The 23283-nt window shown below is 39.5% G+C and overlaps 2 protein-coding genes across 4 annotated transcripts in view; one reads left to right on the top strand and one right to left on the bottom strand.

The window, feature by feature from the left end:
- Window positions 1-2837, top strand: part of TM7SF3 (transmembrane 7 superfamily member 3) — a 31092-nt gene extending 28255 nt beyond the window's left edge. For both annotated transcript variants that reach the window (XM_032767297.2, XM_032767300.1), the window contains exon 12: window positions 332-2837. In XM_032767297.2, the coding sequence (XP_032623188.1) occupies window positions 332-594 (263 nt within the window). In that variant the 3' untranslated portion in view covers window positions 595-2837. The remainder of the gene's footprint in view (window positions 1-331) is intronic.
- A 3369-nt stretch (window positions 2838-6206) lies between these two features.
- FGFR1OP2 (FGFR1 oncogene partner 2) lies at window positions 6207-23247 on the bottom strand. 2 transcript variants are annotated; one of them, XM_032767293.2, is made up of 6 exons: window positions 23067-23247; window positions 18034-18170; window positions 16979-17096; window positions 15487-15629; window positions 12117-12230; window positions 6207-8894 (listed from the first exon to the last, which is right to left on the bottom strand). In XM_032767293.2, exons 1-6 carry the CDS (start codon window positions 23068-23070, stop codon window positions 8757-8759), a joined length of 654 nt encoding a protein of 217 aa, XP_032623184.1. In that variant the 5' UTR covers window positions 23071-23247; the 3' UTR covers window positions 6207-8756. The 2 variants fall into 2 exon arrangements, with proteins under 2 accessions (XP_032623184.1, XP_032623186.1); XM_032767295.2 differs by lacking the exon at window positions 23067-23247 and adding an exon at window positions 22896-23003.
- Between the last annotated feature and the right edge of the window lie 36 nt (window positions 23248-23283).

The following is a 23283-nucleotide window of genomic DNA, read 5'->3' as shown; positions in this document are numbered from 1 at the left end:
CCTATTTATAGATGTAACAATGGAGTTTAAGTGAGTTGCCCAGAGTCCTATAAGAAGTAGCGAGGCAAAACTGGAGTTGTAAGTTTAACTCAGTCCTGTACTTCAACTACAAGAGCACCCTCTGCCTCGACAAACATACTGTGTGTATAATAGGTACCCAGCCCTGTATTTTCCATTCCCCTATGACAACCTGCTCCAAGCCATGCCAGTGTGCAAATCAGCATCTAAATCTGAGCCTGACCTTTCCCCCCACAAAAGCAACGTCGCTGGACTCAGGGAAATCCCTTTATTCTGATACTGTTTGAATGAATGGCTTCCTATTCCCCTACAGATTTCATCATCTTGGCAGTATGGGGGATGCTGGCAGTCGGTGGAATAATGGTGCAGCTTCGCCGAGAGAGACGTGAGGTACCCTTCCCACCACACCCTTATCGTATCTGGAAGCGAGAAAGGGAGCGCAGGATTACTAACATCCTGGATCCTAGCCACCACATCCCTCCTCTGAGAGAGAGGATCCATAACAAACTATCGCACATCAAAGAGTTCTTCCGGAAAGAGCAGCCAGCTGGGGAAAGAACTCCATTGCTTCTGTAATTAACCAAATGGTGCACATTGATAGCTACTCAAAAGGGCTCTAAGCATCTAAACTGAGCTGGTGATGACCAGCATCTGTCCAGCAATGCTGACTTAGTGTTCTTATGACCTAATCCTGCTTAACAAAGCTACAGTGTATGCTGGACGTGGAAGACAAATCTTTATCTAGCTGAAACGCTGAATGCTGTCCTGTGCTCTTTCTCAGTGGCCCACTTGTCCTGCTGTAAAAACTTCTGGTTCCTGCAGAGACCTTGCACTAAGGGTGGAGTATATTTGAGTGCAATGACCAAGGTGTTTCTCTTTGAGTCTTGTTGTGTTTGTTGGAAATGTTTAGGTATGTGAAGTCTAAAAACAAAAGCCTGAGAAGGTAACTTGTGATTTAAATATGTGCAATGTCAAAACTCTTCCCTTGTAATGGATTTTCAAGAGACCACCTTGATTCTCACCGGACATGAGCATCCTATGCTGAACATACAAGGAAAGAAATACTAAAGACAGACTAGATATTGAAGTAGCCTAACTGCAGTGTTTTCGCAACTATTAAACCTTCAGTATTGGTACGAAACCTTTTTTAATAGGTCTTTCATAGGTTTGTGAACCATCACAAACTGTACAATATTTGTGCTTTAATTGCACTGGATCAACATTTGTATTCTGTGTGTTCAGCAACTGGACTCTGCCTCAGAAATCGAATAAGAAGGTTCCTTTTCACCCTCCCTTTTAAGCTATCTGTGGGGTGGGATGACATCCTTTCAGTACCAAGATGCTTGTCTGGTCTGTGCTTGAAGAGTTGCCCTGAGTCCTACGAGAAGCAGTGAGGCAAAGCTGGAGTTGTAAGTTGTCAGAGATGATGGCTTGCTGATCAAACACAAGAGTCCCCTCCCTTCCTTTAGCTTCCCTAATTGCTTCTTAGAGCTAGGAACACCTAAGGGCTAATGGCCTCCTTGTTTCAGCTACTGTACTTTGTAAATAGCTTTGGTTCCTGAGAATTGATTGAGTTAGCTCTTCACAGAAGAATAACCTCAAATTCAGCACTTCTGTATTGAAATGCAGATTTTTTTTGAGCTTGCTCAAAACACTAACCCTGCCTCTTAATCAGTGCTTTTCCCTCCCCTGCCCTTTTGGGTTGAGGATAGGAAGAATATACTGCAGGTAAAGTATAGACCTGAAGCCTTGCTGGTTGGTAATAAATATACTTCTCTGACACTCCAGTTAGCACACTGTGTGTGAAAGGAGTTACCAGACCATCCTTCATATTCCCGAGAGCTAGTGTCCTTTTCTTTTTAATCACTGCTGGAGAAGTGAACAAGAGTGGCTTAGTTTGGATCACTCAGTAAAACCACAAATCCAAGCTTTCCTCCAGCTCCTCCTTCCCGGCCTCTAAATGCAGTCCTTTCTCTTGCGTGTGTGTGTGGCAATAAAGTCCATACCTCCCAAGTCCTGATCTAGCTTATGCTGGCAGTTGTACCTCCTTCCTCTTCCCTTATCACCCCCGCTTGTATACCTCTAACTCCTAGGCAGCAAACAGCATTGACCTGTCTTGCTTTGTTGTAATGCTCTTCAACTTTGTATTAAAACAACCACTAACAAATAGTAAAATACTAAACTTAGCAGTGCAACTTGATGGCTAAACTGAAATTCTTTCAATATGGGATACCACCTTGAATTACAAAGTGGTAAAAGAATAGAGTTCTTTAACTATAGCTTTTGAAAGCTGCAAAACATCTGATGGCATGAGTGGACCAGAACCTTAACAACAACAACAAGCCTTCCCTTGAAATCTTGATACTTCAGACCATTTTAATACTACTTAAGCTAATTTTTAAAATGTTCATTATGGGATGAAAATTAGTAAAGAAAAATGTGGCATAGTTTCACAGTTTCTTCAAAGGCTGATTTAACTTAATCTTAAATCAGTCATTCATTGTGGGAGCTAAAATGCAAGGGCCAGATTATAGCATAGCTCAAGTGAAATCAATAGAACCAGTTGAAGATATGGTCTTGAACATGCTGTCTTTCAAATGTCTCAAGGGGAAACCTGTCTCTCATCATCTACTGGACTGCTGCTCACTGACTACCTTTTATAGCACTGATGGCCAAAGTAGCAAACACTTAACTTGGATATAAAACTACCCTTGTATATGTTTACCTTGTTTTTATAATTGCCATGATTAACGTTGTGAAAGAGAAAATGAGAGTTGCATTTGTTCCTATCTTTTATAATAAAGGTTTTTTCAAGAGTACGTGGAATTGAAGTCTCCTCTTTTAGAAGATTTTACCACCTTTGGTACAAATGTTATCAAAACCAATCTGTGGAAACACTTTTTGTCTGTTCTGTAAGTTTCTTGTGGAGACATTGAAAAGGTGAGTTTGGAGGCTTCATTTTATCTTTTGTACAGTAAAATCATGAGTTCCCATCTGAGATCTGGGCCACGTTGTGCTCAGAGTCCCTGCTCAAAGACCTTTACACCATAATCGAAGATTTGGAGAAAGAAAACTATAGCCATATTTTACACATTGAGGAAATTGATTAAGCAACTTGCCTAAAGTCACACAGGAAAATATTGGCAGGGATGGGAATGAAAATCAGATCTCCTGTGTCCCAGTCACAGCCTTAAAACGTGACCATCCTCTTGAATTTTGAGCAAAGCTTTTTCTAGTCCACTTGAGTGCTCTGAGAAATGTCCTTTTGCGTGGTTTTTGTAACTCTACCCTCAGCACTGCTCCATGTTTTCCAGCATTGTTTCCCTATGCCTGCTTAACAAATCAAGACATTAATTCCTAAAGATTAATATGACACCAAGCTCCCCTTCTAAAACACAGCCCACGTGCCCTGATACTAGGTCAACTTAATGAAGCACTGCAGCTGTAACAACATTACTGTAGTCAATTACCAGCACCAAACTCTTACTGTGCTATGACAGAACTTTTTAGTAACCAGGACTTTAGAGCTACTTTCTCCCTCAAACCACAAAGGTTTCTTGTGGCTGACCCTTACTTTTTCAGGGATAGCTCTGGCATGGCCAGTATCCTACCTTCTTTTAATCATTAGGACTACTCGTTTTGGGTGAGAGAAAATGGGCCCTGTCCATTTCCACAGTGTAGGCCAGAGAGCAAGGGTCAGATTCTCCATGGAGTGTGCTGTTTGTCAATTTAATGTGAGATTATCACTGTAATGCACATGGGGTTGTAAAGCACTCTAAGACTGTTATAAATGTCAGCCAGTGGGAACAGTACTGATTGTTGTGGGGATGGTTGTATTCAGTGCCCTGTGGCTGCAGAATTGTTCCAGAATCTATTTTTATTCAAGAATCTTTTTAGTTCTTATAATGCTGAAAGCATGAGCAGAATGTAAACTCAACTAGTGTATACAGTCAACCTGAAACAAAAGCTCAGACATGAACTAGCCTATTTTTTTTTAAATGGTTAAGTGACAAGTTTCAGAACTCAGATTTTTTTTTTTGAAAATGATGCATCAATCTATCCCAGCCTTCCCCACCCTACGCAGCTCTCAGGCCCTTCAATTTCCCACTACCACCCCTAATGCATTTAGGTATTATCAATACAAAATCTACAGTCTCTAGTGAAGACAATATAGAGACAGCATGAGATTGAATTTGAAACTAAAGAGGCTACTGTACCGACCAACTCCATATTTAGTTCAATAAAACCTCCAAGTTCTAAAACAGCTTGAAATAGGTTTTAAAACTTAAATCCAGTAAAGGATATGGTCAAGCAATAAAAAAAAATTGCAATTAATTGCATTATTAATAAAATACTATTTAAATATTTGTGGATGTTTTCTGGATTTTCAAATATATTCAATTACAAGTGTACAGTGCTCACTTTATTTTTGATTACAAATTTGTACTGTAAACAAGTATTTTTCAATTCACCTAATACAAGTACAGCAGTGCAATCTATCATGAAAGTTGAACTTACAAATGTAGAATTATGTACAAAAAACAGCATTCAGATGTAAAACTTTACAGCCTACAAGTCCACTCAGGCCTACTTCTTGTTCAGCCAATCACTCAAAGAAGTTTGTTTACATTTGCAGAAGATGATGCTGCCTACTTCTCGTTTACAATGTCACCTGAAAGTGAGAACAGGTGTTCACATGGCACTGTTGTAGCCAGTGTCAAGATATTTATGTGCCAGATGCACTAAAGATTCCTATGTCGCTTCATGCTTCAACCACCATTCCAGAGGACATGTTCCCTTGCTGATGATGATTTCTTCCTGATCACAATCCAAAGCAGTGAGGCCTGATGCGTGTCCATTTTCATCATTTGACTCAGGTGCCACTAGCAGAAGGCTGATTTTCTTTTTTGGTGGTTTGGGTTCTGTAGTTTCCACATTAATATGTTGCTCTTATAAGACTTCTGGAAAGCATGTTCTACACCTTGTCCCGGTCAGACTTTGAAAGGCACTTCAGATTCTTAAACCTTGGGTCAAGTGCTGTAGCTATCTTTTAGAAATGTCACACTGGTACCTTCTTTGCATTTTGTCAAATCTGCTGTGAAAGTGGTGTTAAAATGAACATGTGCTAGGTCATCTCAGACTGCCATACATGAAATATATGGCAGAATGTGAGTAAAACAGAGCACAAGACAGTTCTCCCCCAGGGAGTTCAGTCGCCAATTATTTAATGCAGTTTTTTTTAAATGTGTCATCAGCATGGAAGCATGACCTCTGGAATGGGGGGCTGAAGCATGAAGGGGCATATGAATGTTTAGCATATCTGGCACGTAAATATCTTGCAATTATGGCTACAAAAGTGCTATGCAAATGCCTGCTCTCACTTTCAGCTGACACTGTAAATAAGAGGCAGGCAGCATTATCTCCTGTAAATGTAAACAAATGTATTTGTCTTAGCGATTGGCTGAACAAGAAGTGAGACTGACTGGACTTGTCAGCTCTAAAGTTTTACATTGTTTCTGAGTGCAGTTTTGTAACTTGTATAAGGTGAATTGAAATACTATTTATTTTTACAAGTGCAAGTATTTATTTGTTAAAGTGAGTATTGTACACTTCATTGTGTGTTGTAATTGAAATCAATTTGAAAATGTAGAAAACATCCAATATTTAACACTGATTAAAACCTATTTTATCCACAATTACATTTTAGTTAATTGTGTGAATTAACTGCAATTAAACATCCCTAGTAATCGCCCAATTTTCTATTATACATGTGAGTTAATGTTCATAGAAGGAGCAACCTGAATGCTGATGTAAATTTATTTTTGAACTCTGAAGGAAAAAAGTCAGATTTTAGTTTTCAAAATTTAAGAAAAAGATTTTTTGTAAAGTGTTCTGTAATAGCAAACTACTGTAATACTTGGTTTGAAAGCTGCATGACCTTTGATAGAGACTAGGCAGTTACTTGTCCAAACTGACCAGAGTCTACAGAGATTAAGTGAAAAGTACATTTGATTTTCAAATTTTAGTTCCTTGTCACTTTACAAGAAAACCTGCCTCAACATTTAAAGGAAGTTCAGGGAAGGCCATGACCCCACTAATTAGACATCTTTTCTAGAAATATAAAATATTAAGCATGCTCATTCTTGAATGTACCTTTTTGCCAATGTTGCTTTAATCATTAAGGCATCTATATTTTCAGTCATCTTTATTCATAAAATAAATTTACTGTACAATACACATTCCCAGTCATATGTTCACTTCAAGCATCTGCACTACAAAAATAGTGGGTATGTGATGGAAAGGTAGTCACTCCACACAATGTGAAATGTATTTAAAACTCTAAAATTGAGTTTGTTTTAGGGATGGATAGGGAGAAATATCAACACATGTAGGTGAAGACTAGGAATAGATAAATTAAAATCATGTTTTGTATTTACAAAAATAAGCACTAGTCAAGCATTGTTTCATAATAGAGCAACCTTAAGGAATTGCCACAGACTAACAGCTTCCTCTGTTATACAAGCTAGGAAATTACATTTTTTAAAATATGTTCAAGATAAAATTTAAGATGGCTTTTGACACCAGTCAGTAATGGCTAAAAGGGAACTCTTTTACAGCTCTCAAATGGAAATAAAATCTCTCGAATGCTGATATAATAGAGGCATTCTATAACATGCACTTTAAGTTCCTAAACCAAAAGATAGGATGCTGATTGTGTAGTCACTGTCAAGAAACAGAACTAGTGATCTTTTCAATAATTTTTATAAAAACATATTTTGTAAAAAGCAAGATTCCTTGAAAAGTTTGGAGAATTTGATCCACAGTTAGGAGTTCTCATCATTACAATGCCTTTTGTCATTGCCATAGGAGCAGTTCAGTCATTTCAATGATTAACTGGCATATTTACAAGCTTCACCAAGCAAGTTCATACAAATTAACTCAAATATTAAAAATTTTTAAATCACTTCAAGGGAGGGGAAGTTACTATGTGAATTAGTAGCATCACTGTACCAATGGCTTAATCATTAACTTTATAAACCCAAGTTTTTCCACAGGCTAATAATTCAATCTTAGACATTTATATCGTGATACATTTTAGCCTACAAGGGCTCAAGAGTTTTGGGTTTTTTTAACTTTGAAAAAAGATTAGTTTACATTTACAATATTTAATCTGATTTATAAAATGAAGCTTGAGTAGCAGATTAATAGGATTCAAACAACTTTTGCTATGTGAAAGTTTGAGCTGCCAAAATATTCAGATTTGGCTAGTGCTTGTGTGTATAACAATTTTTGGTGAAGGCTTTTACTATACGTATTTGAAGATTCACTTTAAAATTATGAAATTTTTTACATGCCAGAAAAAATATGCAAAGGAAGTCACACACCAACTGAGAGTTTTTACCTCCTTTTCTTATTCAGGGAAGCAATTTGTCAAATTTACACTCAAAGGACAAAAGCCATGCAAAAGTTATTTCCTCGGCTTTTCACGTCACACCTACTTACTGCAGCACATGTAGCCCCTTTAATCTGATTCCAACAGTTTAATTGGGAAGTGCCAGCTTTTCATTTCTGCATTTGCCTCAGGACTTAAAGAACTGGCCCTATTTTGCTCAGTGAAGCATGTTAAAAGCACACTTCAGTCTATAAAGGGAGTTGAAGCAAACTAAAAACATTTTTATACCTCATGAAAGTGAGGGATTAATAGCACTATTAGAGCCTACTACAGTCCCAGCTTCCTCAAATGGTTCTTTCAGTATATCTTATTTCAGCTACTTCAGTTTGGGTGTTTCCCAACTGCAGGATGAACAAACATCTAGTTACAGACTAGAAACAAACCAACCTAGTCTTCTACAGTTTTGAAACAAAAGTCTGAACCCTTTCCCCTCTCTAAAGGTGATTGGCTACAGAAAGAACTGAGCAAGATGGGAGCAGCTCTTTTAATGTTACTGAAACAATTTAAAAATAGATTCAGTATCTGCAAAATACTTTAAAACAGAAGTATTTAGAACTGCTCATTTGTATGAGCAGAACATACTGTAGATACCTACAGAAAGTACCTTCTAATATTAAATATTATTTACCAGTTGGTTTATTGCTGAGTGCTGATAAAGATTAACAGCATTAGGAATAACAAGACTTGTCATTTTAAATGAGCTATTTCTTAATTGCCATACCAAATGCAAGTGATGATCATATTTTGAAGCGGGATTCTTCAGGTCTGTGTTTCCACTGACTTCAACCAGGAATTGGATTAGGCCCTTAGGAATTGGTAATACTGTTGTGAAAGGTAGTTTTGACTATAAAATTTGTTAAAAGAGAAACAGCAACATGGATAGTACTTAGGGTCTACCTGTTACTTTAACTACTCTTGGCCAAGGAGACTGATTTCAAGTGTCACATTATTTAGGCAGGTGTCCTTTTTATGATCAGTAGCTTATACACATTTTTCATGTGTGACTGTTTACCTTGTCATTTGTTCTGAATGGATTAATATAAAATCTCCAAATTCCACAACTGTATTGAGAAGCAATTTCCTACAAGAGTTAGGTCTATGGCAATCAACTAATCTGGTGCTAAAAACCTTGATATACTGTACAGTGTATAAAGCATTAACCTGAAGTCTGATTTAAGATACAGGAGCTTTCTGGTGCCCTATTCAGTAACACATGCTTGACAAGTGAACCCTGATACCCTAAGATGTTAAATGTGCAACAAAGTTTGCTGACTTCACAGAATCTTCAGCTCTTCCTCAGGCTCAGATCACTGCTTGTTACTAATGCTGACAGAGATGTACTCTCCGATACATCTTCTTTCTTGAGATTCAGGAATGATTCTCTGGTGATCTGAAGGATTTCTCTCAGGCCTTTGTTTTCTTGCTAAAACATGCCAAAATAAAAAAACACACTTAAAATAATTCCAGGTGAAAATCAGGACAAAGAAAATGAAATTATTATTTTGGATGGAAGAGGAAGAAAGTAGTCTTACATTAACCTGTGATTTGAGAGTGAGGGAGTATTTAGGAGTTCTATTTTTTGTTTTACTGAACAGGTATCTTCAATATCAAGAAAAGCATTTAAATGAAGAAGATGATAAGCATTGTTTAAAAAATAAGTTAAATTTAAGCTAAGTTTTTTCCCCCCTCATCCTCAATGGGAAACCCTTATTTAAAACATTTCTCTGGGGCAAAGCATTGTGCAAGCACATAACCAGAAAGCTGCACTGCCTACCCCAAACATTCAAAAAGTGACCCCAAAAATATTTTTTAAGACAAAGACATGCATGTGGGTTGGAGGCTATTTGCCTTCTGGTTTCTGAACCTTCAGGATACACTCCTGTCACATTTTGAAAGATTTTGTCTACAACCATGAGGGCTAAAAATTTAATTGTTTAAAAATGAAAGCTGAAAAACTCTCAATCATTTCTCTAGGAGCTGGAACTTTACATAAAACATCCTAGTGCAGGACTTATGAAAAAAAATCACAAGAGTTGGAAACAGAGCAAAACTGATTAGTCTTATTGTCCAAATAGTGTATAATGCAAACAGGAGCATAAAAATAAATTAGATCAAGCTAATTCAATAATATATTACATTTTGTTAATTTTGTCATGAGATTGTTTTGGGTGGCACTAATATGATGGGAACAACAGGATCGGAAAATTTACATAGAACAGAAGTGGAGACTGAAAACCAAGAATGCAAAGCATCCTTTGCCATGTAGGGTTAAAATGGCAGTAGGTGTAGAGAAAATTAAGCTTTCTTCTTCAAAATTACTGGCTTTGCAGACTTCATGGTTAGAGGTGATGAATGTTGAAAATAGTTATTTGAATGGTTCATACAGATCCTTAATTAAGCTGAATAGCATAGCATTCTGTAAAGGGCACAAAGAAGCACCACTGGTAAGGCTCTCTCTAGTCTGGACACAGATGCAATATTCTCTACAACAAAGGAGACAATTCAAAGTCAAGGTAGACAACTAGAGCCAAGGAAAATATTTGGACAAGTGTCTCTCAGAATCTAGTGAGAGCCCAGAACTGATGTGAGAGGAACCCAGGCCTTTATGCTCTAGATCCCGTAGGGTGCATTAAGCTTTTGGAGCCTGAGTGGAGTTGAGCCACTGCCCCAATCTCAGGGCACCTCTCTTCTAACTGGCACCCCTTCTGAGTGTGAACCCACTATCCAGCCACCTACCCCTTCTTAGCTCAGCACTGACTCCCCTGCATTTAAACCCACCCCTTTCCCAGAATGCCACCCAAAAGGTGTGACGCCTCCAGTTTACAGTGCAGTAGTTGTAATGCATACACACTTAGACTGTACAAAGTGTAAACTTTAACATGGAGTGGGCAATAATTTTCACAGGAGGGCCACTCCACTAATTTTGGTAAGCCATCACAGGCTGCACATTTCTACTATATTTATGGAGGGAGTGTGGGTTCAGGAGGCGGTTCTGACCTGGGATGGGGTTGGAGTGCAGGAGAGGGTGCAAGGTGCAGGCTCTGGCCAGGAGGTGCTTACCACAGGTGGCTCCCGGCCGGTGGTGCAGTTGGACTCAGGCAGGCTGCCCGCATGCCATGGCCCCATGCCGCTCCGGGCTGCTGCTAGCACATTTCTGTGCGCTGCCCGCGCTCGCAAGCACCAGCCCTGCAGCTCCCATTGGCCGGTTTCCAGCCAATGAGAGCTGTGAGGACAGTGATGGGGGAGGGGCAGCACACGGAGATATGCCAGCAGCAGCCAGCCACTTTCAGGAGCTGTATGGGGCCACGGCAGGCATGCAGCCTGCCTGAGCTCCCCACTGCACCGTGGGACTTTTAGCAGCCCAGACTCAGAGATCATGAGGGGCAGAGGAGGCCAGACAGAAATGTTCATCATGGCGGGCTGGAAAGAAATGTTAGATGGGCCGGATCTGGCCCACAGGCTGTATTTTGCCCACCCCTGGTCTAACACCTTTATGCTCTTACATACTTAATCCTGTAAAGCACAGGAGAAAACAGACCATGGAAAACAACAAAACATCTTAACCACAATCTCTTTCACTAGCTCACCTTTCTGTTGGAAGTGTTGAAGAATAATCTGGATTTTGCAAGGTGGGCAGGATATCCCTTGCCTCATGCATGTTGTCACAAGGGAAGTGAGCTCTCCCTCACAGGCTACAGAAAACAGCCCTCACGCAGAGACCAGCCTGTGCTCTTTTAAAACCTTCACCATCTGTCAGGTGACACTCATGCCAGCTTCCCTGTATGAGCACAAAGTCACTTCCCACCTGCTAAAGCTGTTCTTCAGTGCAGGGACCAGTCTCTTGTCTAGAGTGACTAGATTTCCAATGATTGGATACTTGAGACAATTACCCTCTATTGTTGTTTTGCCACCAGCCTTTGGCATTTGCAACCCTACATGGAGGCAGACAGACCATAGAGAAAGCAAAAGACTGCAATTTCAAAATGGAGAGTTTGCAGCCTGACACAAATATAGGCTTCATAATCTCACACAATTCATAAACTAGACAGGCACATTCCCAATTTATCATACCAGGATACCAACAAAGAATTTTCACACAGTGGTCAAGTAGTGCAACTAGAAGAATAAAGAGAGAAAAGAAACGGGGGGAAAGGGGGCCAGGAAAAGGAAATGTTGTATTAAAGGCTAATTCCAGTGATATAAAAGCTGAGCATGATCCCAATGTACTCAATTAAGCCTAGGCATAATATGTAGATAGTATGTAGCTCAGTTCTCATATAAACACTTATTTCAGCAACTCTGCACTTCAATTACTTGCTTCTGTCACCATAACTAAAAGCAGATAGAGAGAGGAGATGGGCCAAGCAAAATAAATATGTTTAATGCCAAAAACGAGATGTAGATTAAAAAAAAAAAAAAAAAGATATATAATAGGTGGTCAAATAAAGAGAGCTTTAAGTTTGAGCAAACCCTTGTAATGTTGAGCAAGAGCGTTTCAAAGGTACAAAGTTCCTCTGCTTTAAAAATACATGTTACATTGTAATTTTATTTCAAAATGTGATAACACTTGCCTCAGTGCATTTAGCAGCAGAGGTGGGAAGAGAAAACCTTGTTGCTGTCATAGCTTCTTTGATGTAATACTTACTTCAAGCTGAAAAATACGCTCCTGCTCTTTGCAACCCTGCTGCTCATCAATTTCAATGGCTCTTCTCATTACTGCTGCCATTTCTGTAATTTGGTCCACATGCACTTGTAGCTCCTAAACCATAAGTGAAATAAAAAGCTTTACCAATACATTTTCTTTCCTGCATTAATAAAAGTGAGCATTAACTGCATTTTAAACTACTGTGCCAGCTATCAGAAGTTTGAATTCTACAATAATTGAGATCTAGCAGTAAAAAAAAAAAGCCACACAACATTCCAACATTAACTAATATTACTGTGACATAATTTATCCAGTAAACTTAAAAGAAGAAAGACATCTTAGCAAAAGGCTTCTTCAGTCTCATGCCTGTGGAAGTTTGGATCAAGCTTGTTACAGTATCACCAAAACTGACCACATAATCCCTACAGAGGTAATAATAATTTCTTTGCTCTTGTTCATCCCTAACAGTCCTTGCAGTACATCTACTACTTCCATCTCTGTTTGTGGGATGGTCCAGACAACTTCTAGTTTTTGTGAGGTGTCCATCTATGTTTGCACTTTAATCAATCTTTGTTATCTTGCCTGCCCACTAAAGGACAAATCTGTTCTTTGGTCAAAATTTTCTATTTTACACCTCACCTGGAAGATTAGTCCCCCATTGTCATCTCCCCCCACCATGCTGGGGAACTGATTCTACACCAAACCAGAGGGAAGCATGTCACTCATATCACCTACACCATTTTCTGCACCTATTGATTTTGATGTATTCCATTTAAACTCTGCTTTGCTTAGTATATCCGATGACATCAAAATAGTATGGCTACACTAAAATCATTCAAGAGCATCTGAAAGCCAAATATTAATTAAACAACAAAGCTCAAATGATTCCCCAAAACAAAAGGAATTCCTTGTATATCCCAGGAGGGTTTATATTAAAATAAACTGAAATCAAAAACCTAACTATTAAAAAAGTTGAAATAACGTTTAGGCTTTAATAAGTAAGTTACAAAGTTAATTCCATCTTTAGCTTGTCCCATTGTGCCTACGTATTGCAGAGGCTTGAAAAAGCCCACGATCTTGCTAAATATGCCTGATCTTCAGGACATCTGCTACAAGAGATATGGAATTTTCTTTTTTGTTTTGGGTCACAATAACAATATTCTTCTATTATTTACTATTTTCAAAAAGTTAAAGTAAAACTAAATAAGATCTGGTGGGGGGTGGGGGGAAAACCACCCCATTTTCAAATGTACATTCTGATTTGCTGCCAACTGCCTTCTCTCCAGACCATAATTAAGTGCTTCATGGACATGTTGAGATGCACTGACAAGGAAGAGTCCTTCAGGGTTGTTACAAGGACACATTTCAATCACTAGTTTAGAGTCATTACAATGTTAATATGGATGTAAACTTTAATTTTAGAGTACTACAAAAAAAGTTAAAAGGTGTGCAGTAACCAGTGTTTGAGTTGCAATAGCTCTGTTTGAAGCATTTGGTTGTTTTAAAAAAAAGTTACCATATGGCACAGCAAGGATCAAGTGCCTGCAAAAGAATTTTTTTTTTCTTTTTAAATAGTCAAACCAGTTTTTAGGAAGTTTAAGATTAAACTGTTCATAGCAGGAAACAGAGCATATTTCTACACCATATTTAGACCAGTTTTCACTACTTAACACCATACAGATTTTTTTTTTGGCATATATATTTGAAAATATTTATTCCAGTCTCTGTTTGAAAAAAAAATTCAATTGCGGAAAGCAATGTGGAAAACTTCAGTAGACAAGTGCCAACAGTTGCCACTTGGTAGAAAGGTGTTCACTGGTAAAGCAAGATTAATTCCTTGGACACAAAATTTGGAGTAATTATATTCTAAATGCCCATAAGAGATGGACGCTCTTAGACTGCACTTCAAGGTTATCCAACATTACTGATTATACAAACTTAGTAAGAAGTACAAATGGTGAAATTCCAGGCATCTAGACACATTAAAGTCTCCCCAACAGACATACTAAATGGGACTGAATTGGACCAAAAAGATCAAGAGGGCCCTGAAATGTCTCTGCTAAATAATACTTTCCAAACAAAATACTCTTGGGATAAATCAGAGGGAGATGTATAGTTTCCTTGCTTAGGACGTGAACTGTTACTGAAACAAATGCAGTTTCTTTTAATGCTTCATCTTCATACTTTTCTAGACACAAACTCACTTTATAGTACCTACATTTTTTAGCTCCTAATGTTACATTCTATTCGAAATTCTCTCTTCCACAGAGGGAGTTTTTCCAATTTTTAACCCAAAAGGCTAACTGGAAACTCCAAGTAGAAGTGAACTGAGGGAATATCCCACTGTTTTATTCTCAGCGTTTATCTGTGAAGTTACTTCTGGTACCTAGCAACGTTTATTTTTCTATTACTTGTATGTAAAAATCTATTTCAACAGCTCTTCTAATGAAATAGTTTACTGTAACAATTGCAGTACTTTCCATTAATTAAGAGTTTATTGTGCCATCTTACAAAAAGGTACAATTTAAATGCATGTATTAATTACTTTAAAAACATGAACTGAACATTATCACCTTCTGGTAAAGCCTATTAAAAAAGTGAAGAACCAAAATAACGTGTCAGCCTTAACTAGGAGCTGAATAGCCTCATACATACATATATATCCTACTGATGGCAGGTTAGAAAAACATTGGCTTTTAGTAACCCTTTACTATTCTAGCTTTCCAGGATAATCAAGCAGCTCACCCAATATGGACAACTTCCAGATCCACTCAGACATCCTACAATGCACTGGTTACTCCATAGCATTTCTGATTAGTGCTGAAACAGGAAGCCTGCCTGAAGGGGTGGGAGAAGAAAAGAAATGTAAGCCTGGTTATTCAATATTCAGAAGGTTTTCCCAAGAATTTTTTCAAAACTAGTTTAATACCTTCAGAAAAGCGGTTGAATATTGAATAAAACAAGGCTTACCTTATTGACCCAGCACTGATCACAGAAGCCATTAAAAGTCACAAGTGCATGCTGGAACACTGAGCTGATCTAAATTATTACTGGAGACTATGATAGCCAAGAGTCCAATATGGCACAGCTGCCTCTCCCTCCCCATCCCCCAGGTCTACAAGAGGAAAAAGAGAATTATGGAAATGTAGTAATGAAATGCTATTTGATAAATGCCTAAACACACATCACAAGCATCTAGTAAGATTGATCTGTTAGACTGAACAAGCTTTCCTGTCCATGTTTAAGTAGGCTATGCTATAAAACTTGGGAATTGCTAATGCACTTTTTAATACAAAATGACATGTGCTCAATTATCTTATTATATTGACACATGACTACAAGTTAGAATTTTTTTTAAAAAACGTATTACCTTGGAATGTTGCTCTTTTAACTTCGTTATTATACCGGGATCATCCTTTTTGCTCGCCATGAGCAGCCTAAACATCTGCTCTCTGTATTTGCTCATTATGAGTTCCAAAGCAGACTGATGTTCTTCGAGAGATGTACGTAGTTCTACAAACAACAATTAAAAATTGCTTCAAGACATGCATGCAAAAATACTTCATAGGAGAAAACTAATACAAGCTCTTAGACACCACCAAACAAAGTCTGCATAGCGCTTGTGCTGAGAAGTTCTCCCACAGCCAGAACCTACAGAGTCCCTTTATGCTGCTCCAGCCCTTTTAACTGGAGTCAAGTGGCCAGAGAAAAGGGTAAGGATCTCATTCCTAGTGCTCCACTTAAAACACCCAGTGCAGAGTCCATCAGGAAGTTACTTAGGTTACTGTTTTGATCTGTAACTCTGCAGAGTTTGTCTGACTTTAAACGTGAGCAAAACTTTGTTTTGTTTTGAGATACAATATTTTGTGATTCTTCAGTATATAGCACCAGCAGTTAATTTTCACAAAGCTAAGCTTTTCTGCACCAAAGGCTCAAAGCAATTAACCATTACAAAATTAATAAAGGGAGTGGAATTGTACTTAGTAAGCAGGGCTGATCTTTGAGTTTCTAGTGCCCTACAAACAGGTAAATAACTTCCTACATGAGACAAGAGAATGGTGAATATGAATCTGTAAGTGCCCCCTTGCTTAGAGTACCCCAAAACCATCAAGTCAGAAGACATTTCACTAGACTATTTTTTTAAAAAGTAGAAGCCTCTCCTGTACATAAATAAGTTATTTTCTTAACAGTAAGACATACACACACAAAGAGATAGATATATTCTGTATAACAACAGTGATTAATAGTCAAGTCACAGGATAAATAAGAGCTATAAGACCTATAGAAAATTGCCAGCAAAACTACATTTTAAAAATCTCAAAGGAAAAATAGTATGCCTGAATTGTTTTTTTTTTGTTCACCATTGTAATAAAGAAGTCAAATCTCCAAATGTCTACAAACCAGTGTATATGACTGTTTATACTAGAACAGCAGTTCTCAAACTGTGGGTCGGAACCCCAAAGTGGGTCCTGACCCCATTTTAATGGGGTCACCAGGGCTGGCTTAGACTTGCTGGAACCCGGGGCTGAAGCCAAAGCCAGAGGGCTTTAGCCAGAGTGGTGGGGCTCAGATTACAGGCCCCCTGCCCGGGGTTGAATCCTGCGGGCTTCAGCTTTGCTCCTCTTGCCTGGAGCAGTGGGGCTCAGACTTCGGTCTCCCTCCTCGGGTCATGTAGTAATTTTTGTTGTCGGAAGGGGGTCGTGGTGCAACGAAGTTTGGGAACCCCTGTACTAGAAGAATTTAAGATTAGAAGAGAAATTTCTTCGGATATGATCCTACATCCATTGAAGTCAATGACAAAACTCTCACTAATTTCAATGGAGCAGGATCAGATCCTTAAAGAAGAAAATATTAAGCTTCACCTTTATTTTCCTGTTGCAGTTCTCTGATCTGCCTGTTTTCCTGCTGGATACCCATTACTAATGTAGATCGAGGCCGATGTCTTGCAACCTCATTAAGTTCTTGAATTTCTTCTTGGTACTAGTAGAATTAAACAGATTTAAAAACAAAAATTTCTTGTGTAAATGAAGGCAAGCAGGTGTATTAGTCCTGACTGACTAGTTTCAAAGTTGGAATCTGACCAATATTAAATAGCCCTTGTGATACACTGCTTATTATTAATTAACAAACATTTAAAGACCATTAACAAGAGCTAATTTTTAACACTCTTATGTCTGAAGGTTCTGCTGACCATTATAATTCCCCTGAGATGCAACATTTACTTCACAACTTTAAAAAGATAACATATTTATTAGTTTTTCTACTTTACTGAAATTGTTAATATGACAGGATGTCTCTCCCAAACGTAGATACCACACAGCCTTTATCACCACTGACCCACCCACAGAATCTAGTAATATCCATTGGTTAAGATAACAGCAGAGGGGAAATTACTACCCACTCAAAATAAGCTGAACAGGATACTTTGTCATAGAAGAAAATCTAAAGATGAGATGAGAATACTCATGCAAGGTAAAACGAGATTGTTCTTCTGCAAGTCTCTATACAAAAATGTATTAACTGAGATGTGCAAAATTAAGCAAAAATATTAAGCTACATTTAACTACTTCACAAAAGAGCAGCACACGGACATTGAAAATGCCAAAATAAATCATAAAACCCAATCCTACAGACAGAGGACCATGCTTAACTTTAAGTATGTACATGTTTGCAGGCGGGGTCATAGTAACCAACAAGTAATTTGTTTGTAGAATCATAATTACTAGAGACAAGAGACCTATTGGATCACAGATTTCATCTCAATCCCCATGAGATCACCAGAGAAGGTCCTGGATATTAAACAGATAATGCACTATACTGTAGGAGTCGACAATATTTAAACCAATTTTAAAATAGCGATGTTTCAAGTGTTTTTAAAGTGTCTTTTTAAGCGAGTAAGCAAAATGGGAAAACAAACCTGCTTCATCGCTTCCACCCGCTTGTTGAGAGCTGTAGTCTGTTCAATAAGAGCTTCTGCTGCGTTGTCATGTTCTCTTAGTCGCTCTACTAGTGCTTTAGCATCAGCTAGGGCTTTCTCAATTGTGCAACTCATTTCTAAAAAAATTAATTTATTTCCAAGACAAGGACAATTTATCATGCAGCTGTATCACCACCATGTCATACCTCAAAAACAATCAAATGTGTTTTCATTAACTCAGAAGCAGTCAGATACCGTCTTTCCCTCATCCCCAAATAAGGAGAAACATCCTCACATTGCAGGAACTATTCTCTCCTGGGGAACAAGGAAACTCTGCATCCCTCATGGAACCCTGAGGCCCCTCATTTCCTTCACCCACCTTTAATCCCCCAAATTCATCACAGCCAAGAGCTGAAATGAAACTTTTGCAATTACAAAAATTATGTTACATTAACTGAAATTCAAGACACTTAATTCAGGGTTTGTCAAACAGAGGTTGCCGCTTGTGTAGGGAAAGTCCCTGGTGGGCCAGACCAGTTCATTTACCTGCCCCGTCCACAGGTCTGGCCAATCACGACTCACAGTGGCCACTGATTGCTGGTCCGGGCCAATGGGAGCTGCTGGAAGCGGCATGGACCGAGGGATGTACTGGCCGCCACTTCCAGCAGCCCCCCATTGACCTAGAGCAGCGATCCGCAGCCACTGAGAGCCACAATCAGCCAGACCTGCGGACGGGAAAGGTAAACAAACCAGCCTGGCCCACCAGGGGCTTTTCCTACACAAGCCGCGACCTCTGTTTGAGAAACCCTGACCTAATTAAAGGCCATCAAAAATACAGGGATAGCACTTTCCCCCTTTATTTACATTTCAACCAGATTACTGCAGCTAATTTCCTGGCAATCTTAATAATGGAACACTACGTTCAAAGGACATCCAGAAAGTTCTGTTTCTGAGACTTAAATTTATCCCATAAAATTCAGTAATACAAGGCAGAGATGGAACCATAGGTTGTTTGCTATTCTGAAAGCAGAATGGCTGGAATTTAATATGGAACGAGAAGGAAAACTAGAGCAAAGAAAAGAGGGGCAGATGTGTTCAGAGCTGGCAACTTCATTTTGGATTATTGTTCTGGCTCGTTCCTCCAGAAGGTATACAGCAGTCAATATGAGACATGAAGACCGACTTCTTGCAAAGAAGGATAAGCAGGAAGCACAGAATTCTGGAGGACTTGAGGAGACAATGGTGTGACTTGCAATAGCCTTTTTGGGAAATGTATATGAAAAGAGAAAAATAAAAAATTATTTCTAAATTTGGTTACTGAAGACCTTGTGGTGTTGAAGCTTAAAAGTTGTGTCATTCCCTCGCCACCAACATATATTTTAAGGTCCCAGTGATGTATTTGAGAGGGGAGAAATCTAGAACTGATGTTGAAAGGCTAGGAATAAAGGTACATTTTTATGAATCTTGAGTGTAGAGGTGACCACTAACCAGGAAAGAGGAAATCACCCAGGGAAAAATTTGGAGGCCCAGAATAGATGATTTTTATCTATGTCTAAAAGTGGCTCCAACTACCACTGCATATACTTTCCTCATGTCAAAATATGGACTTTTTAACTGAACTGAGTAACACATCAATTTAGGACACAAAATGAACATAGGGAAATCAATTAAAACTTTGTGATCTATCATTATAGCCATTGTGACCAGTCCCTCACTATGGCTAAGGTAGCAAAACTGTATATATTCAAATTTGAAAAACTTTGGCGTTATGAGATTTTATACCCTTAGTCTTGGTACTCAGATTATATTTGGTTTCTTATTTGGAGATTTTGATGCAAAGTCTCTTCAGTTATTTTTGAGTTCAGAGTATGGAGGAAAACCCACATACTTTTTCCATTAAAAAAACCTGCTCATGCTTTTGAGCAGTAAAAAGAGCTACAGTAAAAAGACAGCAAGAGTTTAAAACTTGGCATAATACACCTCAACCTCGACATAACGCTGTCCTTGGGAGCCAAAAAGTCTTACCACGTTACAGGTGAAACCGTGTTATATTGAACCTGCTTTGATCCACCAAAGTGCACAGCCTCGCCCCCTCGGAGCACTGCTTTACCGCGTTATATCCAAATTCGTGTTATATCGGGTAGCGTTATATCGAGGTAGCGGTGTAGTAGCCCTCAATGAAGAGTAGGGCTTTTATTTGCCTTGGGGAAAATTATAAACTATTAAAATAATAACTTCTGAGCATGCTTACCGAACACTTGCCAGGGGGGATATTTTCAAAAGCACAAGAGCTCATTTAGGTACCAAACTTCCCTGAAAAAGTCAATATGAGTTGGGAGCTTAACTCCCTTAAGCCCCTTTGAAAAATCACAGCCAAGATTTTAAGCAGATCCTAATGAAGCCCCTATTTCACTACTGTTTATTCTGACAGACTAGTCCAGGATGCGCTGGTTAAGATGGAGAATGATTCAATGAATCAAACATTTACATGTGAAGCAAAATCATCCCCATTCCTACCTTACTACGATTGGTGGGGGGGGCGGGGGACGGACAATAATTTTATGATTGCTCAACAGCGTTCCTGCATTTTAAGAATATGCAGCAAATCTACTTCTGCAAAGATTTTGATATCTATTTAAATTACACATAAGTTTTAATTCCATTAATCTCACCAAAGACTCCCTCTCTGCCCTGAATACAACATGTAATATACAAACATGTTTACTTTTGCATTTATGTAAAGGTAGCCAAGTGACTTTTCAGGGATCCCATTGGTAGAGAATGGAAAAAAACTTGTTTATTCAGCAAGTAAGCTTCACTTAAAAACTGGCAGATGCAGGCTGGCTGTTAACACTACAAACATTTACAGGAAAAAGTTAAGTCTTTCCTGTTTAACAGGTGCATCTTTAACAGTTAATCTTGTGGGTTATGCTTTTCCGTTTGCGGTACCTAGCCAAGTTCTTTAGAATTGTGTGTGTTGCCAGATACAATCAGATTGATTTGTTTTGTCTTAATCGGGTGTTTTATGAATATTAATGGAGAGTTGGCTCATATGGTTTTTTTCCCCCACTCCCAATCTGTGTTCTTGTTCTTTCCAGGTGAGAACGCTTATAACAACAAACACAAAAAGTTTGGCCACACACGCTGGCAAAACTGTAATAGAAGCAAGGTTATCCAGAACCATATTTAGATAGTTTAAAAATTGTTCTCTCATTTAATTTTCCAGCCCAGTATGAATGGAGCCTCACACCTTACAGGAGAAACATTTTTTGAGGTCTATATCAGAGCTTATATATCATGAACTTTGATTCAACTACACCATTACTGGACTTTTCAGTGCTGATGCACCTTTCTAGGCAAATAATCAATTTTGCCCTTCCTACATTGCAGTAAAAAGCTCCTTTGTAGCAGAACCAGCAAGGTTCTGAACTACAGTGAATGACTCAAGAAAGCCTGTGAAATGTTTATGCAGGATGTATGGTTTCATAGTTCTAGGGGACTTCTTGTGCACAGTTGACATTTAGGGGCACGTCCAGGAGAAATACAGCAACATATGTCCCACCAAAAATAGTGCGATCCCAGGTGGTGCAGAAGACATTCCCAGTTCTGATGTTAGTGTCTTTGAGTGGGAGATTATTATTTACCAATAGCTGAAAGCCTGTGCTGTCACATGGGAGCAATTTGTAATGCAATGTGTGTAAAACAGCTGAAACTGCCTAAGAAAGTAAAAATTGGACAGTAACAGATTGAACCTGGTTGAGACTCCAAACATAGTGAACTTTCAACCATACTTGTAGCTGCTTCCATCACATCACACTGTACATTCATTTTAGTTTTCAGAGTGACACACTGACTGACATTCTTGGAACCACAAGCCAGGAACCCACTAGGCTGGGCACTGTACAATCATTAAAAAAAAAAAAAAAAAAAAAAAAAAAAAAAAAAAAAAAAAAAGAAAAAAAAAAAGGATAATCCCTACAGCACAGAGTTTATGAGACTTTCTACTCAGCAGTTTGGGCTGTGCTTTGGAAAAAACATTTTCAACTTGAGCAGAGATGTGACCAGTCTATCTACAGAGTTAGGAATACATCACTGAATCTATATATCTGGAAGGTTTTCTTTGCAACCATTGGGGCAATAAATTTAACACTTACAATCTTAGATTCTATAACAACTGCAGCCTCTCTCCTCCCCCAAGGAAATGCCTGGCTTGAGATATCCACTTGCCATTTAGATGCTTTTTCACTGATTTCAGAAATGTCAGGGTTAGCACAAAACAAGATCAACAGCTCTGGTAGCACAGCAATACAGCCACCTACATGCTCCCTTCTTGCCACTTCCAGTCGCTAACTAATTACTTTGAATCTTATCAAACTCAGTTGCCTTAACAACATACTAACCCCCCCCCCCAACCTTCCTGTATCTTTCTGCCTTTCTCCATCTCTGCTAAACACCTCTCTGCTCGGTTTATTTCTCTCCCTTTTGATGACTAATTTTCAAACACGGAACAGTTTTACCATACAGAGCCTGGGCAAAGGCACGTCTGGGCGAGCACTGCACGCAACCCCTCGTAAAACCCAGAGCGAGCAGCATCCCCCTTCGTACATTTATCAGGAAAATCCCTCCGCGTCGGACAGCAAAATATTTAAGCGATGCCGCTGTGCGAGCACCCGTGTTTGGGACCGTAGCCCTTGGAGAGCCGGGGGGGAGGAGGGGGTGCTTGGCGAGGGGTGGCTGCCCCAACCTGACGTCGGCAGGCTCCAGTTGCCACACAGGTGCGTGCCCGATGGGGCTGTTTTGGTGCCGCAGCGACGGGCGCTGGGTAGGACAGGAAGGCGGGCGGCAGCGCCCGATAATGTTACCTCACGACAGCGGCACGTATCGCGATACTAAGGGCGCGCGCAGGTGGACGAGGCCCTCCCTGGCTAACGTTCACTGGGCACGGCCACAGGCGCCCGAACGTCACAAACACCGCCTCCCCCGGCTGAGCACAGCGCCCCCCGCCCCGCTCCCCGTAGCCCTCCCCGACTCACTCATAGCCGGTGGCTCCGGCAGCGCTAGGCGCCGGAAGCGGCCGGAGGCCGCCGCTTCACAGAACGGCGAGTGCGGGGGGAGGCGCCAGGCCGAGGAGAGACCCCATGAAGGGGGAGCGAGACGCTCCACCACAGCTACCCGCCGGGAAGAAGAGGCAGGAGGGAACAGAGACTAGATATCGCGAGACTTCCAGCCTTGCCACCTGCTCGGCTTGTG

The sequence above is a fragment of the Chelonoidis abingdonii genome, chromosome 1 (assembly GCF_003597395.2).
Source record: "Chelonoidis abingdonii isolate Lonesome George chromosome 1, CheloAbing_2.0, whole genome shotgun sequence".
Classification (NCBI taxonomy): domain Eukaryota; kingdom Metazoa; phylum Chordata; order Testudines; family Testudinidae; genus Chelonoidis; species Chelonoidis abingdonii.
Note: the sequence above shows the minus strand (reverse complement) of the source record. Positions and strands in the feature narration are given on the sequence as shown.

What these genes read in the sequence shown, in the direction of transcription:
- FGFR1OP2 (XM_032767293.2), bottom strand. An exon ending in GGGTGGAAGCGATGAAGCAG is followed by an intron (nt 17,097 to 18,033) that starts GTTTGTTTTCCC and finishes TAATTCTACTAG; the next exon opens with TACCAAGAAGAAATTCAAGA. An exon ending in TAAAAGAGCAACATTCCAAG is followed by an intron (nt 12,231 to 15,486) that starts GTAATACGTTTT and finishes CTTATGGTTTAG; the next exon opens with GAGCTACAAGTGCATGTGGA.